Source organism: Triplophysa rosa, linkage group LG6 (genome assembly GCF_024868665.1).
Source record: "Triplophysa rosa linkage group LG6, Trosa_1v2, whole genome shotgun sequence".
In the NCBI taxonomy this organism is placed as follows: Eukaryota; Metazoa; Chordata; class Actinopteri; order Cypriniformes; family Nemacheilidae; genus Triplophysa; species Triplophysa rosa.
This window is the reverse complement of record NC_079895.1, coordinates 2,610,925-2,638,866: the sequence shown is the minus strand read 5'-3', so window position 1 is coordinate 2,638,866 and position 27,942 is coordinate 2,610,925. Positions and strand designations below refer to the sequence as shown.

Here is a 27,942-nt window from a genome sequence, read left to right as displayed (position 1 = left end):
AAATAAATATGAATTTTGCCTAAAAAAAACATCTTTATTTATTAATTAATTTAATCTGTATAGGAGGGGCGCAATCTTAAATCTTGCCTAGGTCACCAACAGAGGCTGGGCCGGCCCTGGCTGCAGTTACAGTCCAGTAGGGTGGCATCACCATAGACATGTATTTATTATGTCTATGTGCATCACACACAGCCCTTACTTCACACGCACGCACGCACGCACACACACGCAATGATACCACCTCGATATGTCTGTACCATGTTGACCATGCGATGCTGCAAAAACTTGAAAGTTTCTGAGAAATATCGTGTTTCATATACAAATTTTTCTTTTTTCAGTGACTATGTCTACTATTTTTTTTTAAGTTGTTTTAATATAATATGTTATAGATGTCACTAAAACTCGTCTTGTTTAGTTGCAGTAAGAAACCAGTTTCAGAAAATATCCACACTTCTGGGGCAATAAAATTCCCTCAAATCCTTTTTAATGTCTGGATAAGGATATTTTTGAATAAAAGACTCACAAAAACCTATTTCTATTTCAGATCTGAGAACGAGAAATCTATGAGCAATAGACAAAAACAGGTTTTGTAATGGCTGATGCACCAATATGCTTCCACAGTCCCAGAGGTTTAGAGACCACAAGAATGACAACAAGAATAAAACAAAAATTGTGTTTTTATTCAAAAGTCCTCAAAGAAATAAACAAAGCTTTATTAATCTACTCAAAACAAAGGGGGAAAGTTTTTTGGCTTAACCAAACACTCCAGAAAGAAAAAGAAAAATACAGAGGAAGGTTTCTAATAAACCAAACATACAAGTTACCACTGGCAAGCGTGTGGCACATGTAAAACACACACAGGAAAAAAATTACAAAATTAACTCTCATATAGATATCTCTATGAAAATCTTTTTCATTGTTTTCATTTTTCAAACAGTCTGTACAAAACTTCTCTCTTCATAAATTATTACTTTGTCATATAACTTAATGGCTGTCTAGTACATGGTTTTCCTATTCTTGAGCATTTCTCTCCGCACATGTACTTTCCAACCCTTTTGAGCCCGACGCAGATTGGCACTTTGGATTCAGATGTTACTAGCAGCATGACCCACACAAGAACTCCACAGTGACTCTCAGACGGTACCACAGACACACGCACACACGCTTCAAGAGCGGACGCGGTTGTGAGCTGAGCACCGTGGATTACACCGCATATGGAAAAACAGCAACGTCTCTGGAGCACAAAGTCTATGACTGACCTGTCATTTCAAACCCACACGCTGGTGTCTTTACTGTGAAACACAAAATGAGAATCTTCACACAGCACTGTTACATGGTGATCCCATCTGTCAAACTCTAGTAAACTTAAAGCACCATTAATGGGACAGTTCACCCTCAAATGAAAATTCATTGTTATGCTAAACCTGTGCGACTTTCTTCCGAACACAAAAGAAGATATTTCGAAGAACGTTGGTAACCAAACAACACTAGACCCCCTTGACTTGAGCAATGCGATTAGAAGGAAATCGACTGGTCTCCAGCTTCTCAGTTTTTCTCATGCAAAAAAAATTATCTAGTGCCTGTCCTGTAGTTTCAGAAGAGATCTCAACAATGTCTCAAAAATGTAGAAAGTTAGATTTGAAATTTCTCAAACATTTTCAGTAAAACTAGTTTAGTGACACATTAACACTAACACATTAGTCTTCTTTATTTTAACTTACTTATTTAAGTCGGAGCCGTCAGCCTTGTGGTTAGTGCTCCGACATATGGCGCTGTTGTGCTCCGGGCGACCCGAGTTCGAGTCCTGGCTCGTGGTACTATCCCGACCCCACCCCCTCTCTCACCCACTTCACTTCTTGTCCTGTCTCTCTTACTTCACTAATAAAGGCAAAAAGGCCAAAAAAACTTTTCGTGTCTTAAATTTTAGGAGAAAAATCTATATCTTTTTAAAAAGACACGACGGTGAATAAGTGATGACAACATGTTTATTTTGGGGTGAACTTCCCCTTTAAGTGGTCCATGTGCTAGGGTGCTATATTCCACAAGCTCCTCAGCCATTCGTCAGGTTTGTGTGTAAAATTTAGGCTCATGGGAAAAACACACCCTCCTCTTTTGTGTTCCACTGTAAAAATAACATTGATGGATTTGGAAAAACACGCGGTACTAAATATAACAACAGAACGTTCACGTGTAGACAAATGAACCTGTCACTCTCTCATTCTTACTTTCTTTTGCTATGGACTTCATGAACTACTGGAATATTCTGTGGTGAACAAGCAGCAGTTTTTGCTTCGAAACCATGAATCTGTATGATAGACCACACTAAAACACGTTCAACGCACAACGTTCCTTATAACGATAACGATAATAAAAAAAGTTTTTCTGAGAAAGAATAAGAGCATCAAAGTATTAAAAAAAAAACCTGAAAGAAATCAAGTGTATCTGGACAGCTCCTGAGCTGTCGTTTGGTCTGGAGGGGCGGGCTGAACCTGCTAGCCCGACCAATCAAAACAGAGGAGAACAAAACTCTGAGGTAGATAATGGTCAACAAGACCATCAGGTCAAAACACAGTCTTTTGGAAGACAACTTAATCAATAAAGTCCTGCTAAATGTATATTGTGATAAAAAAAATTCCTGTCAAACAATGTTTTTGCTGTGATCTACATGTGTATTGTTTCCAAGGCTCCGTTTCAAAACATAGTGAGCGGCCTGTATAGACAGCATTTTAAGGCATCACATGCGTGCTGTCCACTTTAAAAACGTTAAGTCATGGGATGAGCCTCTCGTTTATAAGGTCAGGTTGTTACCCACGTAGAGTGTTCGGATGCTGCCTTAGAAGACAGCAAGGTAGCCCACTAGGTTTCTAAACAGAGCCATACCTTCAACCCCGTCCGCTTTGCGTCTTCTAGTTTCACTTGTCTCCACTCTGTAGTGATGTTTTCATTAGATTGTGGCACTTGCTGGATCCGTCCTTCGTGCTATCCCCGTCAACACCTGAACAACTAAAGACAGCTGAATGCATATGTACAAAGAAGGCACGTTCTTCAAACCGCAATCTCGTCAGTTAAAAAGTCTCAGCATGGCCCGCCTTGAGAGAATATGACGTTATATCCTTGATTTTGCACGATTCGCTAGCTGACTGTCTTTGGTGAAGTAAACTGGAAAGTGCCGAGTTTTATTTATCTCCTAGAAACGAGCACTAAAACCTACACGTTCACCCCAACCCCCCCCCCTCCCCCGAGACCCTCCCTTAAAAGCCGTCATGGGAGGTTTACGAGAAACGCTCGCCCGCATCTGAACGTATACAACACACGATGTTCGGTCTTGACTGACAGGCCACACCCCCTCCCCAACAACTGGAATAAAAGTCAAAGGAATTCCCCATCCACGCAAGTTCAAGCTAAACTACAACACCAAGGTTTTTTTTCCAACAAAAACAAAGGCATTTCTCAAAAAACGTGATCGTTCAGCAGATTTTCTACCACATTCAAACAACCAAAGGATCATTACCTCTGATTATAAAAACATTAAATCCTATTAAAACGCCATCGATTTTATCACTCGAAACAGTTTGTACTCTAAAAGCAGATCAGAAAAAAAGCAAAACACCAAAATCCAAGCACAGCGGAAATTTTCATTTGCTAGATGCTAAAAAAGCCCTATTCATCAGCTGATTTACAAGGCATTAGCTGGCGTCTTGTCGCGCTCCTCTTAATCTACTGTACGGGAAAATTTAAGGCAAATTGTAAAAGACGAACCGATCGGTCAGACCGTCGGGATGTAGCACACGACAGAAAACACATCACCGACACTCACACGTCTGCCTCAGGATGTCCCTCAAAACAAACTAAAAGTGTTTCAGTACAAAAGAAAACAGAGAGAAAAAACACAAATCTGAAATAAAAGAATTACAATGGACATCTCATTAAGTTTCTTGGTAGAAAATAAGCATGGTTTCCTTACTAAAATAAAACTTTTCCCCCTATTTCATTGTTTTGTTTTGTCTTTGAGAGCTAGCGTCCTTTGATGAAACAAATCACTTATTTGCACCTAATGGAACCTATACCAAAATAGTTGAAGTAGTTTTATTACAAAACCGAGGAACTCATTGTAGGATCTGTGCAAATGTTGATTCATGGGTGGAGCCGGTCCTTCAGATGAAGGCGTTACTGATTCAGAGGTCGCTCTCGCTCACAATCCTGAAGAATCCTACGAGGCAAATGAAAGTAAATGAACTTTGAAGGAACAGTTCATACTAACACCACTCACTGTATGTTCCAGCTGTCCAGAATTGGGTAAAAATGTTTCTATGAAATGAAGGTTCGTGGTACCTCTGCATCACTTGTTTTGTTGATAGGGATACGGTGAATGATCGCTGCTGGATTCCACCTGGGATTGTGGACTGTTCTCCTAAAACACGTCAAGAAATGTTGAGATGCAAATTCACACGCCAACCCACTGCAACCACCGAGCGTATATCATGCATTTGATTGAAATGACTTGAGTTTGATCTTTTAGTGGTTACTCTAAAGCATTTCATGGAAGGTAAATCCTATGTGCTACATAAACAAAAAATGGTTAAAATACAGTTCGTAGTTCTATGTTTTGTGACATCACGTGTGTTTTTAGTTAAATATTAACAAACAAGTTAAAACAGCATTACATTGACATTCATTCATATAGCAGACACTTTGATTGTACAACAACAATGATTGTAGTTTACAAAGTTTTTTTCTAATACATTAAACAGAGCTACACTATGTTGTTTATTTCAGTACAGTATTGAGAAACATTTACTAGGCCTAATTAAATGCAAACATATATAACAGTTCTGGTTTTGGGGTGACTTTTGGTCTGCACATTTTATGAGATTCACTTGAGAAGATTTAAGGGCAGCTCCTCAGACAGCATCATCTCCTCCTGAACGCTTCTCCATTTATGGAGTTTCTGTCAGAAGGAAATACTTCAGGCTGGAGACGCAAGAAAATCAACACAAACCCACCTCGACAGAGACTCCAGGAGTCTGCATGTGTGTGTATGGGGTGATGTACGGACCCTGGAGAGCTGGACTAGCTGCCATAAACTACAACAGAGAGAGAGAGAAATAGTCACATGAAACCTGAACATGTGCTGACACAAACTGCTGTTGTGCGTTTTGTGTTGTTAAAAATAGAGCAAAATCATTTTCATGCCTTCAGCATTTTTTATTAGGTTATTTTGTGTATTTCTGCTAAGATCATCTTGACTTGGAATCCCTCTGTGTGCATAAATATTGATGCTGCAGAGTGCGAGTATAACACAAGTTTTATTATTGCATTTCTCACATATTGTCCTATACTATTCACAGAGTAAATTCTTCCATATGTTGGCTTTTAATTTTACAATTCACCACTAGATGACAACACGCTGCCAAAATCAGTCTCACATGAACTCCAACAATTGATAAATATAATTTTTTTCTGTTACTTCAGCAATAAAGTTATTATTTCTTAGTTGCATTGCAAGAACTAGTAGCTTTATATTTTGTGGAAAACTGGTAAATATGTTCTAGATATGAATGTGGTGTTCTACATCTTCACATGATTTAGTAATTGCTGTTAGCTAATATATATTATCCCGTGAGAGGAATGCAATTTAAGCTAAAATAGTTTATTTCCAATATTTCTATTTTTTCCTTCGACCATTTGTAAAAGTGAGTTGTTAGTGTGTGCTCAGCCTTCGGACAAAAACTCAGACATCAAAGTGAAATTCAAATAAGTTAAGCAAAGGATCAAAAATAGAATGAAATATAAAACAATAAAGTATATGTTAATAAAAATGGACTTAAATACAAGCAATAAAAAAAGGAGTAAATATTAAAAATAACATTTTAAGCAGAAGTTAATGAAGTTTATACTTTATCACGGTTAGGACACAAAATGCAAAAAACATGAGTGTTGAGCACTGAGTGATAATACTCACAGCTCCTGTGCTGCCCAATGAGAGGTGACTCATCTGCTGAGAGAGAGGACCCATCATGGACGTGGGCTGCAGTGACATGGATGGGTCTATGGAGGGCGATAGCACAGCTCCCTATGAAAGAACAGCAGCCATTACAGTCAACGAGCGGTTGGTACTGAAAATGTTTGTTGCCAATGAATTCACAACTTTTACTAAAGGTACTTTAAAGGTACGCATTCCCCTGCTGAAAAAAACCGAGAAACAATGGCAACATTACTGTATATGCTTTAATTCAAGCTGATCTACTGTTGATGTACTCAATTTCAGATAAGCCTGTATGAAAATGCCTTGGTGGTTGTGTGATTGTTTGTCATATAAAGGTAAAAACAAACTCTAATTGGTCAATACTTAAAATAAGCTGCAAACTAGCACAGATTTTATGCTGATTTTACGCACGCACACACACACACATCAGTACTTCCTCAGTTAAGATGACGTTCAGCTGGATGTCTCCCACACAAACACTGCTGAAGACTAGCATGAAAAACAGGAAACAAACACGCAGCACAGAACAAAGAGAAACTATAAAGACTTACCGGATGTTGTACGATGTATGGCTGATGGGTGACCCAGGACGGATTCTGTACCTGAACACAAACACACATACGGGTCAAGGAACAGAGGTCATTTATTCACCCTCATGTTATTGTATTTAATATTATTACTACAATAATACATATCATAATATACAATTATATCTAAAATTCACATTCTGTTTCACAAAAGAACGTCACAGAGGTTTACATCACAAGGAGCGATTTTTAATTTTCAGCTAAAAATTACCTTAAGATAAAACCTTAAAACAGCGTAATCTGAATTGGACGTTATGTTACCTGGTATGTGGACATAGGTGAGATGTATGGAGACATTGGAGTCTGTGTGATCATTCTGTTTGCAATACTGTAGGCGGTCGGATAGAATCTGCAGAGACAGAGAGTCAGTGAAAGGAAGCACATTAAATAAGATTATATGTATAGACCGCTTCATCGGATGCACGCGCCGGGACTGCACTTAACTTCCGGTCTGTGTTTGGCTAGTGTCTAATAAAATAACTATTTTTATTTTATGTATGTTAATATTAATTTGTATTATTTTATTTGTTTTGATTCATTGAATTTTGTTGTATGTTCATTTTATTAATTAAACAATTTGTTGAATGGGTCCTGCATGTACAGTAGTTTGGTTGCATTTAAAGGTGCAGTGAACTAGGACCACAATTTTAACCCGAGCTTTTAACGCCCTTGTTACTGAAATAACAACTGTTATTGACACGAGGCTCAGCGAACGGCAGGTCCTGGAATGCACCTTGAACACCGCCTCCACAGAAGAATATCAATGCCTACTTCTCGAGCCCTGCCCACTGGTTCGAGCATGACAGTACTGAACACAAGCTGCGCGAGTGTAAGCATCATGCCGTTAAAGATTGCAAAATATTGTGCAGTGCCTGGTTGTGGAAGAACACAGTCGCTGCATAACCTTCCTTCGGATTCCGACAGTAGGAATGCGTGGTTGAAGTTCATTTTTAAAGACGTTCCAGCTCACGTGGGGAAAACATTGAGCGTTTGTTCGCTTCATTTCAACGCGGATTCCTTGAACAAGTCTTTGCGGAGAGACTAAAATTAAAAAGCAGTGCTGTGCCGTCAATATTGGATCCGATAGGAATGGCGCAGCAATCTTATGTGAGTAAAACATATTTGTACCATGCGTCACTATTGCTTTGTTAGAGATCGCTTGATATGCCCTGATAGTATTACCTGGGGACCTCTAGTCATTTGTAATAATTGTAATCGGCATCTCTGTGATTGGGCGGGCTCATATATCATTTTTCAAGGCTTTATCCACCGTTTGCGAATAATGGAGTCTGTTTTGAAGTGTTTTGATATTATTTCTGGTGCTGGGTCATTTTGGCCGGGAGTCTACCGTTCGTTTATTTATCATGAAAACTATAACATTTGAGACCCGCGATCGCGGTGATCTTCTGTCCGGTTCGCGGGTCTTAAATGCTGACATGTACGGTCATATATCACTAAACACCATACAACTATAGGCTATACAAACTATACGCAAAGCCTTGCCATCACATCCGGGAAATAAGTCCGTAAATTTGAGTAAAATCAAGTTGCGTAACGTTACGTGTCTAACCAAATTCACAGAAGGCTCCAACTAAGTCAACTACGCAAGCTGCTATCCAATCATAGCAGTGGGCGTTTACTCCCAAGTCTTCTATGCGGCCCGCTCTTAAAAACCGAGCGTTTCTCCAGCCAGCCTCAAAACCCGTGTAGAAAGTAGCCTATCACTTATTGATTTTGATGTTTTCGAATGTAAAAACCATGCGGACGTCATAAGTAGACATCAGACAATAGTATAAAACAATAAAAACGGCCGGTTCACTGCACCTTTAAAGAAACCGTATGGTGCGTTGACATCTAGCGGTTGAGCTTGGTATCGCAGTCTAAATTCAAAATATTGAAGAGACAAGTTTGGCCAAGTAATGGTTCTTCTCGGTTTCTTTTGCTTGTTATCAGAAATAATCTACAGGCACTCTATTGTTTGTGAATGTGTACCGGAAGTTAAGGGCAGTCCACAAACGCGCGCATGCGCAGTAGCGTTTGTTTATGTTGTCACTTTGAAACCGTCTATAAGTAGAAAGGCTGTACATTGTGAATACAGATAAACACACATGTAAAGCTGCAAAGTGACTATATTCAGCCTATTTCCATCATAAAAATACAGTTTTAATTACAGTATTAAAAATACAATAATGATAAATGGCTTTAAGCGCCATGTGTCCATTAGAGGATATAGCAGGTGTGTTCCCGACATAAAGGCTATTTTGAAAGACATCTTTAAAAAGACCTTATAGCCAATATCTAAGACTAAGATAAGACTACTAAATATTTTTGTAGTTGGTTATGTGCAGTGATATAGACTAAAACATCTGTTCATCTAGCACCTCTTTATGAATTGTGTAATCATCATCTTAAGCAGTATTATGATGATACTAGCATTGTAAATCTGTTGATGTGGATTTTATATTAAAGTTGTCTCGTACCCATTTTGCATTGCAGCTGCGGTAGGGTCATATGTGAGGGTCATTCCAGTCTGTAAGAGAAAAACAGATCATTCCGATGAGTCAGAGCCGTGTTTCCATCTCCACACACAAACATACATACATACACAAACATACAGAATCCCTTACTTTTTCCAAAAGATCCATAATTTCAACCAAAGGGTCATTGTTACCAAGCAGCACATCAAAAATGTTTACACTTATGTATAAAATTAAATTTAAAGTTAAATGCCTAAAACTTTAAAACAAAAATAAAAACAAAGCTACAAGTTACTACAACATTCCAGGCTGTTTTTCTAGTTTTAAGTTTGCAGCCAAAAATTTTAAGTTGTCACGGTCATTTGCATATCAACAAATCTTTCAGCTCTGGTGTGTGGAAAAGAGTGAAGATGTGTGTTTAGCGTAGACAGAAACCTACATTTCTGTTTATTCAAGTGCTTTGATCTCCCTAGAATATTGTGAAATAATTTCTTTTTCATTGGTCTCATAACAGTGAACCCTGAACACAGTCCGTTTTGCACATATTACAGTAACTCAATTCCAAATCCTGTTGAAAGTCATCCCAAAATGCATTGTGACTGGAGTTTGCATTTCAGTGAAAATATCCATCCAATATAGTGGATGAAGAGAGAAATGTTGATGATAAATAAAATAAATTCAAAAGTAAAAATATAATATTTTAGCATATTAATAACTTATTTTTTCATTTTTAAATGCACTACATGCTGATGTCAAACCCAAAACTTCAAAATCAGACATCTACCATATATTTAGTACAAGCGCTATTTGTATGACACATGGAGTTGGTGTCTATGTAGTGCACTACAGATCGGCCAGTTATAATGTTCCATTTCATCTTTATAATGCAGCTGTCTACCTAGGCAGTAGACAGTTAGGCAGCTCTCTAGGTTTTACACCACAGACATAAACTGTGTTTTGATGGATAACACCAGGTGACAGTTTACACGCACGTCTCAGTATAACTCAGTGTTACAAACACTACATGACTGTATAATTGTAGCTTGTGTAAATACGCCCACCGACAGCAGACCGTGTTAGATCCCTGCTGTCTCTGTGCTAACGAGCTGTGGCAGGTAAAATATGGCCGCCGATATGAAGAAACACACAGCGCTAAAAAGCAACACTCACGAGTCTCGCCTCGCCGTCTCTCGCCCATCCTCGACCGTTCTGAATGTATTTATTGTGACTCTGCCGCTTCTTCTGTCCTCCATCTGCAAACTTACACAGCAACGGCTCTGACGGAGCTGAGACAAAGATAAAAAGAAAGAGAAATATGTCAAAAAAAAAAACACTATGTCTAAAACAAGTTCAGAAATAATCGAATATACTTTTCCCGTTTATATTTAGATTTATTTCATTCTAAAGAGTCAAGGGAAATAATATGTGCCAACTATCCGCCTGACTCTCCCACAGTGCCTGGAGAACAGACATCTCATTTGGAAGCTGTCCTCATATAATCCCCTTTCTTTCCTTTCTGACATGGTCAGTGGAGACTATTTCAGGCTAATAATCCAATTAAAATGCTTAGAGATGCCACGGCAGGCCGATATTCCCCTCAAACACACACACACACACACACACGCACACGCACACGCACACACACACACGCACGCACGCACACGCACGCACGCACATACACGCGCACACACACACGCACACACACACGCACACGCACACACACACGCACACACACACACACACACAGAGAGACAATGACAAACTAAACTCTTACTGATACATCGTCACTGTGTAGGATCTCACAGCATTTATCAATTCATCATTTTATGCAGCCGGTCTGAATCTATCCATCTACAGTGCACTAGATGTTCGGTACGGCTGAATGCCTCCGCCTCGTGACCGAAAGCTTGTTTCCATTTAGCCTCCGTCCAAGGCGAATCATTAGCAGGAAATGAATGAATGTGCTCGAACAAACAGTTAAAGACATTAGGCACATATACACACACACTTACCCATTACTCCGGCTGGAGTTTTGAGAAATTTCCCATTGAAGTGTGAGATGACAGCTTCACATTTCTCTGTTGACTCCATCCTACAGAAACATACAATGTTGTACATAAATGTATATTTATTAAAAATATATTTATAATGGGTGTATACAAATGGCTGCAGGTTAGTATTAATGCTGCTTTTTTAACCCAATCTGTGACTTCCGTCAATGCTCTGAAACAATGAAAATGAAAATTCTCTCATTATCTATCTACACACCGTTATGTCATTTCAACCTGTATGACTTTCTTCTGCAGAACACAAAAGAAAAAAATACAGGTTTTGAACAACATGACGGTGAATGAATGATAATAGAATTTTGATTTTGGTGAACTATATACAGTATATAGAGACCATTGTGATTGTTATAGATCATTGTGTTTATTAAGTGTGATAGCCTGGACATGTCTGGGCTAAATGTAACTACTGTAGATGTCTTACAGCATTTTAGTTCTTGTATTATTTTCAATCAACTTGGCAACTCTGGATGTTAAACTTGCCCCCTGTTCAATCTGATAAAACTGATAAATCAGATAAAGCTTCTGATTGCTCAAGATATTTTTCATTCAAGTGTGCTGAGGTTAGTACACTCCGTTTTTTACAGGCATGTAAATGCCATAAATTTACCAGGAGTTCAGTAAGAGTTTACTGGCTTTATTGTGTTGATTTGTCAGATACGCAGACGTGACTGGCATTCAGAATATGGAGCTTTCAGGGGTTTTACAGTAAATCTTATACAAACACACACAGACCCCCCCACACACACCTTACTACACCATTTACTAAACTGAACTATCCTTATTTTATTGCAGGATACATTTCCTACACTTAAAAGTTTCCTACACAATAAAAAGTTGAAATATTTAATAGACAGCAGGGCTGTACGTTAACTTTTTTTGCACATATCACCGGTGGTTTAAAGTTTTGTAGCACAAGCCAAACAGTTGTAACACAAGTATACGTCTGTTATCATGAAAAAAAACACATGTGCAGAACATCACATTAATAAACAGGTAAACAGGTAAAAAGGACATTAACGTTATACAAATGGATAAATTAGGGCCAAATAATTTTTAGTTTTTCCCAAATTCGTTTTTTCCCTTTTAATTTTTCTGACTTCTGTATTTTCAATGCTTTACTATACAGTAGTAAATACATTTGTCCATAATAGTATTTACTAAATTAGACTGCAGTAAAATTCTTGTGTACTATAGTTTATTTGAACCTTACTATAGTAAATGTTAAAGTATATTTTAGTGTTTACTACTGTTTATACATTTACAATTTAATTATTTTATCATATGGTTCAAATTAAGCATACTTTTATTTTGGCAGGTTGTTTGACAGTAGCTTCACTCAAACAGTGAAATGCTCGTAAAATAAACTTAGAACAACTCTGTGGATGAAGTTCATATGTTCATGTCCTCGTATAGTAAGATACAGACAATTCCACGAGTGTCACGCTTGTAACATGCTAAAGTGTGCAACTCGTTCACTCATTGACATGCAGAACAAGCAGAGGACATATTTAAATAAAGTAGTAGAATTCCGCTTTCGTGATTCCTTCCATATTTTCCCACAGATCATAGGGCTCTAGATCAATGTACTCGATGCAGCCAGAGAGATGGACTCGATTGCACTTCACACAAACATACATGTCACACTCTACAGCCCTGCACAGAATAATGTACTTATAACAATAAAGGCAGGTGTCACATGTACTAAATCAAGCTTTTTTTTAGCTAGTTGGACGTCACCCTAACAAACAGAATGAACGAGGTTACGTGAGATCTGGATGAGTTGATCTCAGATCGGACACAAGGACCGAGGAAGCCTCACCTTGCAAAACCGACCCCTCGGCTGGCCCCGTTGCTGTCTCGCAGGATGCGTGTGGACACGACCTGTCCGAAAGACTTCAGTATACCCTCCAACTCTTGCTCATCCATGGATAGCGGTAGGTTTGATATATATAGGTTAGTAGGGTCCTGTTCCTGTTGCTGTGGACAGAGAGAAAAAAAAAATATTATTTCTAACATCTAAAGCTTTCTAAGGTGTGAATTTGTTTTTGGTTGGTTAATCTTTCGGTTGTGTGTTACTGACGTGAGTGCAGTTTGCTCTTAGTAAACATCCCTTTTTCTGGTATCCAAAGTTACCAGCTTTACCTGTGATACGTGGTCATGACATTGAAGTTGAGAGATTAGATATAACAGCATACAGACAAGGTCAGTATCACACTAGCCTTTTGTTAACACACAACATGCGTACAAATAATGTGATTGTTTCCAATAATCAGAGTAAGGACTTAATCGCAGTAACATGTTTACATGACATGAGAACACCTCTTTGCTCCCGTTTACATGAAAGTTTTATTAGTCTGATTATTTGCTAAAATACACAGCACAAACAATGCTCTTAGGTACAGTAGGTGTGTTACTGGCTATCCTTTTAATATATTCGCGTCAAATGCTAAACGCCTTCATCCGGATTTGTTTCATAGTTATTCTGCTGTGATAAATATATAAACATGATGAAAATGCATCTGCAGCGTTTGTGTACGCTGTCATCACGTTCGCGCTGTTTGTGTATGAAGATAAGGAAAAGAGACTGCTGACAGCAAGTTGTGTTGACGGTAAAACTTCAGACTGTTTACCATGAATTTGCGCTTAAGGTGCATGACAGAAGCACATGCACACCTTGATCAGAGCAGCATAATGCGATTAAGGTGTTTACATGCCTTCATATTGTGATTAAAATCGGCGTATGCCACATATGTTACTTTGATTGTGCTTACTGCGATTATGAGCTTAATCGCATTATTTAGATCGAATGATTGCATTTCCATGAGGAAAAGTGTAATCGCAATATTGCCAAAATCCTATTATAATCGCATTATGAGGGTGCATGTAAACGTAGTCAATGTTAAAGTTCTGTCTATATGATTCAGGGCTTGACATTAAGCATTGTCACGTGGTTGTCCTTCGGACAATTAAATTTGTCATTCACTTGTCACTTGTTGACACACAGAACAGCCAGATGATGTATTTAATGTAAATAACATGATTCCGTGTCCGCATCTATGAACTCAATGCGGTGCACCATTGATTATTGTCACACACAAACGCAATTCCTAAAAACACACAGCTCCGTCTAATGCACCTATTCTTATTATTCTTAGCACAGGCTGATTTTTTCGTAGCACTGTTATTTTTACTAAAATTCTCTTTCACTTGCCCATACAAAACATTCACTTGTTCCGGACAGTCGGACAACTGTTAATGTCGAGCCCTGAATATGTTTGGATATATGCATTTAAAACGTTTGGTATCGCATTGTATCGTGTACTTCCATCATAAATGCCTTGATGTAAACAGAAAACCTAAAACCATTTTCTGTGATAATCCACATTATGCCACATAAACTTCTCTTGAACCCAGAACATGTACGCAAGAATAATCTCTTGATACGGTATGGCAGGTGTACAGCTATAGTCTGAACGGGTGCAAATGGTCACACCTGAGTTACAAACCTGCAAAAAGACCACAGACCCTTAAATCTTATCATACCGGTATTCAGTTTATTCACACACTGCTGGAGCTGCTCTCACAATGTACACACACCTTTATCAGATAACAGCAACACACCTGGGGCTCTGAAACCACAGGCCCTGTGCACCTGTCTGTCTGCGTGTGTTACAGTACAGCTGAACCTGTCTAATAATGACACAAGATTCCTCAAAAATGCTGAAAAAGCATTCAAGTACTTAGAAAGTACAGGTATCTTAAACACATAAGAAAAAAATCTCCAGAATCTCAAGCTAATAAACTGTCAGCATTAATATTGATGAGCTGATTTGCATGCGGCTCTCGGCCGGCCCCCATCCAAACGCTGAAGCATCAACTCATTTCCTGCTGTAGTTTCCCTTCCATCAGCAGAAAAGACAGAGAGAGAGAGAGAGAGAGACACTCCCCGGGGACAAAAGGGCCATTACATTAATATTCATTAACATCCAACTGAGCTCAATCTCCGGCAGAAAGAGATGAAAAAACAACATACAGGCACAACTCATACGCTGCCAGAAGATCAGCACAGACAGCACTACAAAGAAAAAAACAATGAGCACCGTTACCCAGAAGGCCACTGGCCATCACAGTCAACAGTCAGAAGAGGAAATGAGGGGGTGGAGATCCTGAGGAACTATCAAACTCATAACACATGCGAGATAGTGAATGACAATGTCTTTAAACGCAGGAGGACAGAGCAAACAGATCTAATGGATGGTGTTTTAAGGGCCTGTTTTTGAATAGCAAATAGATTCATGATGTGCATGGGTCGCTTCAGGGGAGTAACTCAAATGCTGCCATGCTTTTTAATTAACTTATCCTAACCAAAATCTAATTCCAGTGCCAGTGCTTTCCCTTATCGTCAGGGTACGGCTGCCCCTTTTCTTTCTTTTAAAGAGGCTGTAAACAACAGCTAGCCCAGGTTAGCACAAAAATAAAACACAACATATAATATTGCATCTTTGTAAACTCAAGTGAAATATCACACGGGTATCTTTTTTTTAATACAATAGACCAGAATATTTTTTCAACTTTGAGATGTCTTGACATTTAGCTCCATCAGACTTGCTGTGAACAGACCTTTAGGAAAGCAAAAGTCTGGCTAAATAAACTTGAGTGTGTATGTTTGTGTCAGCGGTTCCTACAGGACAACATTTGCTCTAATTGCCTCTGTTTTAGTTTAACAGGCTGAGACAACAACACTACAGGTAAACCATTCATGGGTTGATTTCCCCCAAAAGTAAAAACATGCCGACGGCGGCTTCCATCATGTGTCACTGCTAGCATTTTACTATCACGTGACTTGGGTAAAACAACACGTGTGGGTGTGTCAGACACAGATGACCTATAAGAGAAAGTGAGAGAACAGAATGTATATATTGTACATACTGTATGTGTGAAGAAATACATGGCTCTGCGTATGTACAGAGAAGACTAAATAAATCTCATTCTTCGATTGCAATGCCATAGTTTTTTTTACACAAAATTAGTTTAAATTAAAATGCTAAACAACTGATTTTACAATAAGACAACCGCACACCCCCGCTGCTCATTTTACAACAATATAGCATACTATGACGCATGATAATGCATTCTATGTCACACACTAGCGTTTAAAACACTAGTAAGTTGTCAGTCTTCAGTAAGCAGTAAGAGCTAGTGTTTCATTACAAACACGGCCAGACTGTGAGAGCAGGGGTCAGGTGTTACCAGGGGACTCTAGGGACATCCTGTCTGAGATATTGATGTCCACACATCTGTTAATATCATCAACAAGGTGAAAGATATATACATCCAAGGACATGCTGAGATGTGGAGGCCACAGAATGAGTGTATGAAAAACAACCGCCTCACACAGAACACACAAATCCACATCTGATTTACGTCAGTTCAGTCCGATTTCTTTACATTGACAGCACCAAGACACATTTGCAGTAAACAGATCAATATAAAACATGCAATCTAGTCTAGGCGTTTAAAGAAAAATGTATCAAACCCACAGGACTTTCTTTCATATGTGGTACAAAAAGTTAATTAATTCAGGAAAAACTCATCTCTTTCATAATATAAAAGTGAATCAGGATGGGGCCAAATAGCTCCAAAATTATAAAAAAAATCATAGATGGAGTCCATATGACTCGTGTGGTGCCAAAAGCTTTGTCACTAGGGCACAAAGAAAAGCAAACTCATTATTCACAGAATATCCGACGCAATTCTCAAATCAAAAACTGTATATTGTCTTCACACAAGCTATTGATTTTGGCGTGTCTCACGACCAAACATTATTGGCACCAGTCCTCATTCACTCATACTGTATTGAAACCAGTGATCCACGAATTAAATTCATACAGGTCAATTTTAATCATTTGTAAACTATTCCTATATAGAGGAGCCATATACAATTAACATTGTTGTGCTTTTGAAAAGATCTCAAGCGAGCACGATCTTCAGCCACATGGAAATAGTCTCAATATAATACAGTATCATAACATAACCATTCAATCTCTGAGTGCTGCAAATGTATTCCCGACACTACTTATGAAACATATAGTAATGAAGTATAAGACCAGAGAATGCCAACCAAAGCAGTTTAAATAAAACACCTAGATTGGCTTAGTTTACTGCGACATAATAGCATGAAAAGTGTTTTTAAGTCAGAGGAAGTGACGGCATTGAACCTGACAGTGTGTCCAAATTTACAACAATCTCCCTCCTGTAACAAAAGTCAGCATTAAACTCAAGATACATTCAACTAAACATCTTCAAACACAACAGGAAATGAAACAAGGTGTTAAAAACTGTGTTAACAGAAGTCACAAAAGAGCTGACTTGAAGAGCCTCGTGAAATCAAACTAAAGCTTTGTGACTTTTAGTCCATGTGTATCTTTGTGCTAGTGCACTTTAAAAAGTATGAAATATACTCTGACCAAACTTCATTCACTAGGAAATATACCACAGAAAAAAAGAAATAGGCTTGAAATATGGTCAATTCAGAATGACACGTTGACTTGACGCATGACCCTGTAATGTGTCACAGGAAATGAAGCCAACAGTGTCCCAATTAGTGGATCAAGGCCATTTCTGGCACCTAATCTAGTGAGCCTAATACACTGACTCGCGTCACAGACAACTAGGGCGTGGAATGAAACACACCTTGAGCGAGTTTCACATTTTTCAGGACTGGAGCCTCCAGGTTTCAAAAGCTGTTACCATGACAACGGACATTATTTACTTCCTTTTCTTTAGAGCAGAAATGTAAACCACCTTGATCTCCGGGTGCTGAGAAAGCCAGACAACACAATACTCAGCCAATTCATGGTCAGAGATGTTCAAATTTGGACATTTATGCAAGCAAATCTCATGAAAAAAAAGTACATTTTTCATAAAGAAAATGAAGCCCCCAAATGATTATTACTGTACCTAAACAAAATTATACAGTAAAAAATAAACATATAAATAAACAAAATATATTTGCTTAAATCTCAGGTGACCCTGAAATATTTTTGACCAGTTTCTTTCTCTTTATTTTTTTCAAGTTCAAGTGCATCTTTATCTTTACACTTTGTTGTCTGCTTGTGACGGTTCACATGTGATGCTGTGACTGACAAACATCACACAGTCACACTCACACTCACACTGACGTCACATGATCACAATGTGAAATGTGCATTCAGTCTGCCGCAGGTGTCCAGAAGAAGAGGTGTGCACGTGGTCTCTTACCTTTGCCATCTGAGCCTGTACTCCACTGGTCTTGAGCGCACTGACAGCTTTTTGAGCCGCGGCGGGGCTGTCGAAGTCCACAAAGCCATAACCTATGAAAGACAACCACAAAACTAACTTACATACACCTTCAAAAGAACAACATGCTCTCTAGACACACCCTGAGGTCAACAAAACACATTTTCCTAAAATGACTGTGTGAAACCTACAGTAAGTGTACTCAAATACAATGTTTTCCTGAGATCCTCCCCAATAATCCATGAAAAATCATTATTGAAAAAACAGTCAAACTGTTATACAGTATTTATATAATACATCTATTATGGCTTAAACTGTACATTAAAAGGCACACCGTGCACAGCACCCACCCTAATGTGACATAACCTTTACAAGAAAATGATTAAATCCAGAACATTTTGAAATGCTCTTATCTCAGATGATCTTAAAAGATACCAAAACATTTATGTAGCATTGACCTTGCGAGTTATTCTGTGTAGCTGACGCACAAACACGCAATTGTCAATGCATAAATGAGCACGTGTATTTAGAAAGCATGACGTGTGTATTGTGTGGAAATGCAAGTGGTTGTGGGCGGGGCCAATTTACAGGGTGGGGTTCTGGTTTAGGGGCCTTGAGTGTATCTTATCTAAACCTGTAAAACAAAGTGTGGGGTCAGTTATATATCAAAGAGCCCAGAGTGAAAGAACAGGACCACTGTCAGCGTTTGCGTCCTTTAACACGAACAATTAAACCTACACGGAAGCTGATCCAAGATCAGATCAGACTCTGCTTTCATGCTCCTCTGCCACAGCCGGTTGCTATATTTAATCAGCGAACAGGTCAAACCACAAACACAGTTTAAAACATCCTGATTTATAGCCATAATACACATGTGACGCACAAGACAGAAATATGTTCACAAAGCACGGCTAAAATAAAGGGAGGTGCCATTACAAACATTTGATAGCTGCTGCTGAGATAGCAGATCAAAACTGAATGACACAGTCTCTAATTCTCTCATTTAAAGGGGTCATATGGCACGATTACATGTTTTTCTGTGTCTTTGGTGTGTTATAAGTTGCCCATACATGTATTAGACACGTAAAATTGCAAAAATGAAAGTGTCGGAACAAAATATGCATTCTATCTAAAAGCAAATGCTCACCCAGACCTGCCTGAAACGCCTCGTGCAACCACACCCCCACAAATCTACATCAGTTCGTGGCATGATTTGACTGAGACTGCCCAAATGTATACGCAAGTAAGATGGGCGTACCTGTCAGTACAATTGAAGAGGAACCTGATGTTCCAAATATGGTAAGAGGCGTTACATTTCCATCACACGCTTGCAGTATTCGACCAATCACTACGCACTGGTTAACTGGCCAATCATAGCACACCTCGCTTTTCAGAGCCATGAGCTTTGTCAAAAATCTGCGTGTTTCAGAGAGGCGGGGCAAAGAGATACAAACATGCACGGTATGTGGAAAATACAGCGTTTTTGAACCTTAAATCGTGTATACACATTGCATTACATCTAAAACAACCGATAAATATTCGTTTTAGCAGTGACATATGACTCCTTTAATTCTCTCAATTTTTTAAGTAAATCTTATAACATTTTTCTACAATAAACTCTCTTTAAAACTGAAGTTTAAATCAGAGACGCTATAAAAAAAATCTATGTCAACACTCTCATACTCATAGGAGGTTGTGAAATTAAAATAATTTTCAAGAAACGTGATCACCAAATAAAAAGAGCATTTAAAATAAACAAAATATTGCTTCATTTTACATTACCCGCTAAATCATCACAAATATAAGGTGAACATCCAAACATCACCCAGTTTGAGAGTTTAGCAGTTTTATGTGAAAGTGAAAGTTTGGTTTAGCTGGTTTGACTGTGGGTTGTATCTTCTGTCACAAGTAGAATATTTGCATTTCTGTGTGTTTCTGATATTTCGCTTAACATTTTGTATTTGACTTCTGGTGACATTCATGCAGGGTAGACAGTGCTGAACTGCAGGAATCTAAGATGTGTAGCAAATTCCACAAACGCTCTCCTCGGTCTTGGCTGAAATTACTCGGCCCATAAATAATCCAGAGCGCTTTGACTAAGCCACGCGGGCCCTGAGGTGCCAGGCCCAGGAACAGAGCCAGATACACCGACCTTACAGTCCCTCAGGATCAAAACCTTCCCTGGAACAAACCCAACAATGCTAAAACTCACTCTCTTGAATGCTATTTTTGTCTGTAATTAACTGAACCTCCTTAAAACAAGTTACATTACATGTACATGATAAGCAAGACCTTTCAAGAGAATATATCTTTGTTTAAATTACTCTGTTATTTTTTTAAGTAAAATCTATTTACAAAAAAAGCACCAAAAATATGATGATATACTCTCTAAAAATAGGTTTTATTATTTACTTCTTGTTTGAACTTCTGTTATTTTTATGGGAAATTGTAAAATACTGATGAAAACTAGTGTGACGCTGTGCAGACATCACACTCAAGACATCAAAGGGAGGTCTGGAAACCAGCACCAGACAGACTGAATATCTGCTTCCGGATACAGACACCAGCATAGCTGTTCGATGACGCAATGCAGGTCACACACACTCAATGCAAACATGCTTGCATAAGCACTCACATATCAGATAAAGTGTGCTTAAAGATCACAGACTTGCATTTGTTTCAGTTTTGTAAATGAGTCAAATGGTAATCTGTTCATTTCAATCAAGTCAATATTGATGATTACTTTATAGAAACTTTAAGTGATAGTTCACCCAAAAATGGAAATTCTGTCATCATTTACTCACCCTTTTGTCATTTCAAACCTTTCTGACTTTCTTTCTCCAACAGAACACAAAAGAAAATATTTTGAACAAAGTTGGTAACCGAACAGCACTGAACCCCATTCACTTCTATTGTATGGACACAAAACCAATGCAAATGAATGGGGTCCAGTTAACAACATCTTTCAAAATATCTTATTTTGTGTTCTGTTGAAGAAAGAAAGTCATACTGGTTTGAAATGACAAGAGCGTGAGTAAATGATGACAGATTTTTTATTTTTGGGTGAACTAGCCCTTTAACAACCACATATCATGACTAAGAAACGTTCACAGAAGTCTCCTTACTAGCATTTTACATGCTTTTTAAGCAGGTAAATGCTGCTGTCTATTAGTGTGTATTGAATTTGTGCACAAAAATAAAGAAAATGAACAGGTGAGTGTGACATGCATTGCTCACAAAACCAGATGACCAGATTAAACCTGTGTGACCAGTAAAAATCGCAATGCAAACCCTTATGCATGCTGAAATGCATACTAGCATTTGCATGTAAAATGAAGTAAAAAATTGATATATGAGAGCATGTGCCTTTGTTATACATGTCTCATAGTAGGAAAATTACTTAATCTTTTTTTTTGTTCTGATAAACACAAAAGAAGACATTTTGAAGAATGTAGGACAACAAACAGTTCTGGGGCACTTTTGACTAGCATTGTATTTTTCCTACTATGGTAGTCAATGGGGGGAATCTGTCTGGTTATAAGCATTATTCCAAATATCTTTCTCTGTGTTCATCAGAACAAAGAAATTAATACAGATTTGGAAAAACTCGAAGGTGAGTAACTGATGACAGAATTTTCATATTTGGGTGAAGTATCCCTTTAATAAACACTGTGACGCCAGCATGACGCAAACACATTCTTCCTTCACCACAGCCAAAACTAATAAAAATGTCTGGAATTTGTTTCACTTAACAGATGCTGGTGTACAGTTCTGTTCAGTGTCACGATTCACAGGAAATCATTTCATCTGTCTGAGTATTACATTGAAACACATACTAAAGTAAAATTTTAGATAAAAGATTCTGAGCTGCACTAATAAAGAAACAGAACATACACCTACCTTTGCATTTGTTTGTGGTCTTGTCTAAGATGGCCTTGGTTGATACAATTTTTCCATACCTGTAAAAGAAACAGACAAATGTTTTACAAATTTTTAAACATCTACACAAACACCCACACACACAAGCCATTTTCTTGATAAAAATTATGGCTGGGAAAGGACAACATTTTCTCTCTACTGCCAAGCTAGAAATGAACTGTGAATCTGTGGAGGAAATATGCGGGCAATGTGATTGATTTATGAGGAGGTTATAAAAACTGCAGTGGAATGCTGCACGGCACGTGGATGAAAACATGACCTCTGACCTCAAGAGGAAAGACCAGTGTGACCTCACAAGCAAAGACTGCATGAGCAGACAAAAAAGGGTCATTAAGCTCATTCAAATAATAACCAAACATGAACGCGGATGACTGCTAAAGCCCGTGCCACTCTCCTTGGGACTGTGGTGACCTCATGTTCTCCTTCTCCTGAGGATGGAGGGTTTTCCACCGATTGACCTAATATTAATCAATTACGAGGATCTCGACTGCTAACTCCCCTTCTCCCTCATCGCCCTCGACCTGAGCAGCTTATGGATGCCGTGCTTCAATCAAACGCTTTGGGGTGTTGCGTGGTGAAAAAAAAGTAATTACTGTAAAGAGTGGCGCGAGGGCGGAGCTGCAATGACTGACAGATTGCAAACTGGCGTTCAAATCTTTCACCTTTTAACGATCCAATCAGTTGTCGGAGGATGAAATCAAGTCCTGCCCTAAAAAAAATTCTCATTTCAGAAGTCATTTAATTCGGGTATATGTCACGATACAGAAAAAAGTCAATCGCTACTTCCGTTTCATGCCGACTTTAAAGAAATAGTAATCACAAACTGAATGAAACACAAATAAGATTTGCAGACAGAGCAAATATGTTATGAAAAGACAACTGTCATACAGAGAGAACAGCACCATGGCGTTTACGGGTCTTTTTATGTGCCACACCGTCTGGTTTACTGGAAAACGATGAGGCCATCAGAAGGAAAAACACGTCCTATAAGACTGCTTCTCCATTAGCTTTTGCTGAAAATCTATTACAATTGAATTTCAGTGGCCAGACGATGCAGAGGAGGTAGGGAGACGGATAGAATATCGCTCCGGAGAGGAGGGAGGCTCACAACAATGTGACTGCCGTTTCACCTGCCATTTCAAGCCCAGTCCTGATCCCATTATAGAGTCTGCCTACAGCTCAGGTTACCCATCCAGCAGCCGTGTATTGATCTCTATAGTAGGAGTGCTGGACGATGCTTCATGAGCCAGCTTAAAGCCTAAAATTTTAGATTCGCGAATGTGTTGTTATAATTTTTTGTGACGTGTATGAAAAACATAGGCCTATTCTTCAAAAGATTTGTAATGATTTTTTTCTTTACTTACTACAGCTGCGAAATTCAGAAAAAGACAGAGAAGGGGTTTTGCAAGGCATTTCCTCTGCTTTCACGGAAATATGACTTACATGTACTGACATCAACTAGATGTTTTTTAAGAGTAACGAGGACATTTTTAAAGCATTTTCTTTAGCAAACATCAACCTAGCAGAATGAAATAAAAACTTTTAAACAACAGAAAACCACACCCTGATGAATGTATCAACACTAAACTTGCATTTCCTGAAATAAACACCAAATTTGAGCTAAGCCTCAGCTTCGGTTCCAAGAAACAAAATCCATCAAAGCTGTTTTTCCACTGCCATGACAATCTGGAGGCACATCAGCAAGCCCTTTCTATCTCTGCCCTGATATGATTCCTAGAGAAGTGCCCTGGAAAGGTCAAAGGACAAATAGCTTTAGGCTTAGGATGTTATTAGGCTAAATACAGCAAGGGGGTGAGATGATCATCACATCACTGAGTCACTCGTGTGTAAAACCAACAGTAATCCAGACTGTGAAACCGTCACAGCGTCCACAGATGAACTGTGTTGTTCTTCACATCGCAGGACACACATCTGACATCTACGCCGGGCATTCACTAAGTGGATGTCTTAAAGAAGTAAATGACACTTTTGATCAAACAATTGTGCAAGTTTGTTAAAAAGACACAATAGATTTAGGACACTAAATATTACGGCCAGCTATTGTGGCATAGATTCACATTACATGGCACAAGTTAAGACTGAAACCCAGTAAGACTAAGAGGCCATTGTTTTTCTATGTAAAAACGCATTTAACGGACGTGCATGACCGTTACACTCGCGTCTTTTGAAGCCCCTCGCACACGAGCGCCGCGTTTTTAAGACGCTGTCAAATTTAAAAAAATTAAACTTTTACATGCAGCGCTGCTCATCAATGTCAGTTCCAAAAGCAATGAACCAATCAAAAGAATTTGGAGATGGGGCAAACGTTGGCATGACAACTGTTTTAATTGACGGCAACATGGCGGAGGAGGCGCATAGTGGTTGTGTCCGGAAACCCGCGTCTCGAAACCCTCGCGTTCTAGGCTGTGCTTTTTAAAAAAACATATCTGAGCGCTTCGTCTCTTGCGTTTTTAGACATCTGAATGGCCCATAAGAATAAGACATGAATAGTTCAACATGTAAAATCTGATAAGTCCCATTTGAAGTTATTGTAATACAGCTGATACATGTATATACATACAGTATATGAGGAGTTTAATTCCAAAATGAGATAACTCCGTTTTTACATTGATTTTAAAATCATGTTTTTTTATTGTGCATTCCACTTAATATCAATCAAACTGCAGTTGGTTTGTTTTGATTTAAGCCATAATAACTCAAAAAATACAGCTAACTAACACAATAAAACCCAATAAAAACATGATAACATAATAAAAATTAAAAAAATTCTCTCATTTTGGAAACAAACTCTTCATATGTTTCCACATTACACTGTGTTCCCTCATTAGTCTAATCCATGTACTGCAAATAATGTAAAACCGTGTGCCCACTAATAGCAAAATATATCTACCATGATTTAAATGATATAGCAGAATCTCTACTAGTTGGCACATGCGTACTAAGCATCCTAACACCCAGCACACCTAAAAGAGACTACATGCTTTCTGTGACGTGACAATGACAAATGGAAATTCAGCCTTCTGCCCCTTAACAGACTGTGAATGTTTTCCTAATGAATAGAGAGACCGAATGAGCAGCAAAGTCAACATTTGTATGTGTGTGTGTGTGCCTGTTTGTGTAGGAGGAAGTTGAATGTCGGGCTCGGAGGAGGAAAATGAGATTTCAAAGTCACCTCAGTGGTCTTTCATCCAGACGCCATCAGCGATTCAGTAACACGATAATTCAGTTCTCTGATGGAGCCTGTTCTCTACAGTGAGGTGCCACAACAAACCTTGTGGTTCTGTGAAATCATCCATCTCTTACGTTGCATCTTTGTCCTTGAAGGTACTGCTGGACAGTATGACGGCAGAGATGTGTTAACCCATAGACATTGATGTACTGCTTATATGACGGTAGATACGTGGCTATCAGTGGTCTAAGTTACGCTAACAAAAATATTTGTATCGTGATATATTATAGTTACCATGAGATAAAATTATTCATACCAAAGCAAATCTCCACTTGCCGTCCTGAATAGCTTTTACTTTCTCACATGGTTTGTAACGTTCTGAAGTGTCATTTTTCTCTGTGGCGATGCAGTGTAATCTGTCAATCTCTTTACTATCTTCATTCACTGGAGACCTCTGAGGGCCGATTCTGTTCGAAAATCGCTTAAAATGACCCAATAGACTCAAAGTGCTCCGGCATATGCTTCATGTTTTATTGATAGCTCTCATCACAGAGGGGAATATCGCTAGTTTCTCCATAGAGAGTGCCTGAAATATGAAAGTTTATTCAGACAGAGTCAGGCTGTGATTACAATACTAAGACCAATGATGCTTTCTTTACTCATCAACAGAGGTCCCGTTAACTGAAAATTCTCTGGATTTTTTATACCAGTGACGGAAAAATCTGAAGGCTGTCTGTCATTTTGACGGATTACAATGAGGGCAGTTTGAAACTCCCCTTTTTGTCGAGTTGGTAGCATCCAATAATTTCTTTTCATCAGAACGTGAGTGCGGTGCGGAGCAAGGGGCGTGTACAATAGACTATGACGGCCTGCCACTGTCTAATTTTTTTCACCATAGTTTCAAAACGAACTGAAAATCTTTTTACACTTTTTATAATAACACAGCATCTCTAAAGTTATTTGTGGCGTTGTTTCTGGATCCGATTCTCCAAGGCTAGCATGCTGTCACTCAATCAGACGCCCGCGTCGCGTGCTCTCATATACACACACTGTGAGTTCCAAACGGGATATATCGTCCTCCGAAGGGCCCTTCGGGAAGGGGACACCACACAAAATGTCGCTCCAAATAAAGAGAAGATGATGTCGTTTTTATTGCTCCTTTTGCCAAGTGAATTTAAAACAGACACAATAAGAGATACAATTTTTCCCTCTAGAGTAGGGCATAGGGATGATCACTTCGAAATGGAACGCAGGGACAGGCACGCACAAACCAGTCGTGCGGTGTTTACAGTCTTTTTTCCTTCGGAGAGTGATAGTGACTAGCGTCATTTTGGATAAACCTTAACTGTGGAAAAATGTCTCTCTGTGTCTTCTCCGTTCATGACCAAACAGCAGCTTAGTTACTTGTAAGTGAATGAATGAATGACTGTCATTGTTACTGACTGGACATATGAACATAAACATTTGTCTGTAATTATTATTTTATGTCTGACAACAGAAACATTAAATATGTAAACTACTTTGGCATTATTGGGTATTCAGTTGTATTAAAACACAGTAAGTTCAGAGAGTAAACGCATGTACGTCGCGATGACGTCACAAACATGCTAATTAACACATAACATCACCTTGTACCATAGTGAAGGGTAAAAATAGATTATGACGGATTGTTTACTCTATCATCAGTATTTTTGGCATAATGGCGATTATTACCACAGAAAAAAAACATTTGCACAATCTGTTGTAATCCACACTATGATGCAAAACCTGTTAATATCTACTGCACACAAAACAGGACCCTTAACTTAAGACATTAAAACACAGTCTCAATTTCCAATCGTATCAGACTGACCTTAGATCTGACCAAGCAGACTCTACATCATTCATCAATCAATAAACTACACATGCTTTCATAAAGAAACTGAAAACGGACTGCGAGTGTGACCCTGTAAGCAACAATGTGAGTCTTGATCCAGTGGACACGGTCATCGATCTTCCGCAGCAGAACTTGGTTTAATGAGACACATCCAGAGAATGAGAGCGGCACGGCCCTGGTGTTCAGCACAGCCAATAAAAACCTCTCACAGCTTTACATCTAACTCTTGTGTTTTCTAATAGGACAATTCACCCAAAAATGAAGTGCTTTATCAGTTTACCCTCCTCTAGTCTGTGCTTCAAACAAAATCATCTCATGACTTCAGACGTCTTTGAATATAGCGCATAAAGCAATGTGTAATGGTGGTTTTTTTTGACAGAATCTGTCCGCATTTACTTTCTTCATATTGCATAGAGATGTGTTGATGTATTCACCACTAATATGACTTAACAGTATCAAATGAACAGTACCAGCAATTGCAGAGAAGCATAAAAATGGGAGGTGTTTAAGATTATTTTGTTTTGGAGTTTCAGATAAGTC

The 27,942-nt window shown here is 38.6% G+C and overlaps 1 protein-coding gene across 3 annotated transcripts in view; it reads right to left on the bottom strand.

Annotated features, from left to right (window-relative positions):
• Positions 1-659: 659 nt before the first annotated feature.
• Positions 660-27,942, bottom strand: part of LOC130555629 (RNA-binding motif, single-stranded-interacting protein 1) — a 40,816-nt gene continuing 13,533 nt past the window's right edge. For all 3 annotated transcript variants that reach the window (XM_057336008.1, XM_057336009.1, XM_057336010.1), the window contains exons 3-14: positions 22,298-22,356; positions 18,380-18,471; positions 12,939-13,096; positions 11,063-11,142; positions 10,221-10,336; positions 9,054-9,103; positions 6,835-6,922; positions 6,538-6,588; positions 5,963-6,073; positions 5,004-5,084; positions 4,333-4,411; positions 660-4,210 (exon numbers count right to left, since the gene is read on the bottom strand). In XM_057336008.1, the coding sequence (XP_057191991.1) occupies positions 4,340-4,411; positions 5,004-5,084; positions 5,963-6,073; positions 6,538-6,588; positions 6,835-6,922; positions 9,054-9,103; positions 10,221-10,336; positions 11,063-11,142; positions 12,939-13,096; positions 18,380-18,471; positions 22,298-22,356 (958 nt within the window). In that variant the 3' untranslated portion in view covers positions 660-4,210; positions 4,333-4,339. The remainder of the gene's footprint in view (positions 4,211-4,332; positions 4,412-5,003; positions 5,085-5,962; positions 6,074-6,537; positions 6,589-6,834; positions 6,923-9,053; positions 9,104-10,220; positions 10,337-11,062; positions 11,143-12,938; positions 13,097-18,379; positions 18,472-22,297; positions 22,357-27,942) is intronic.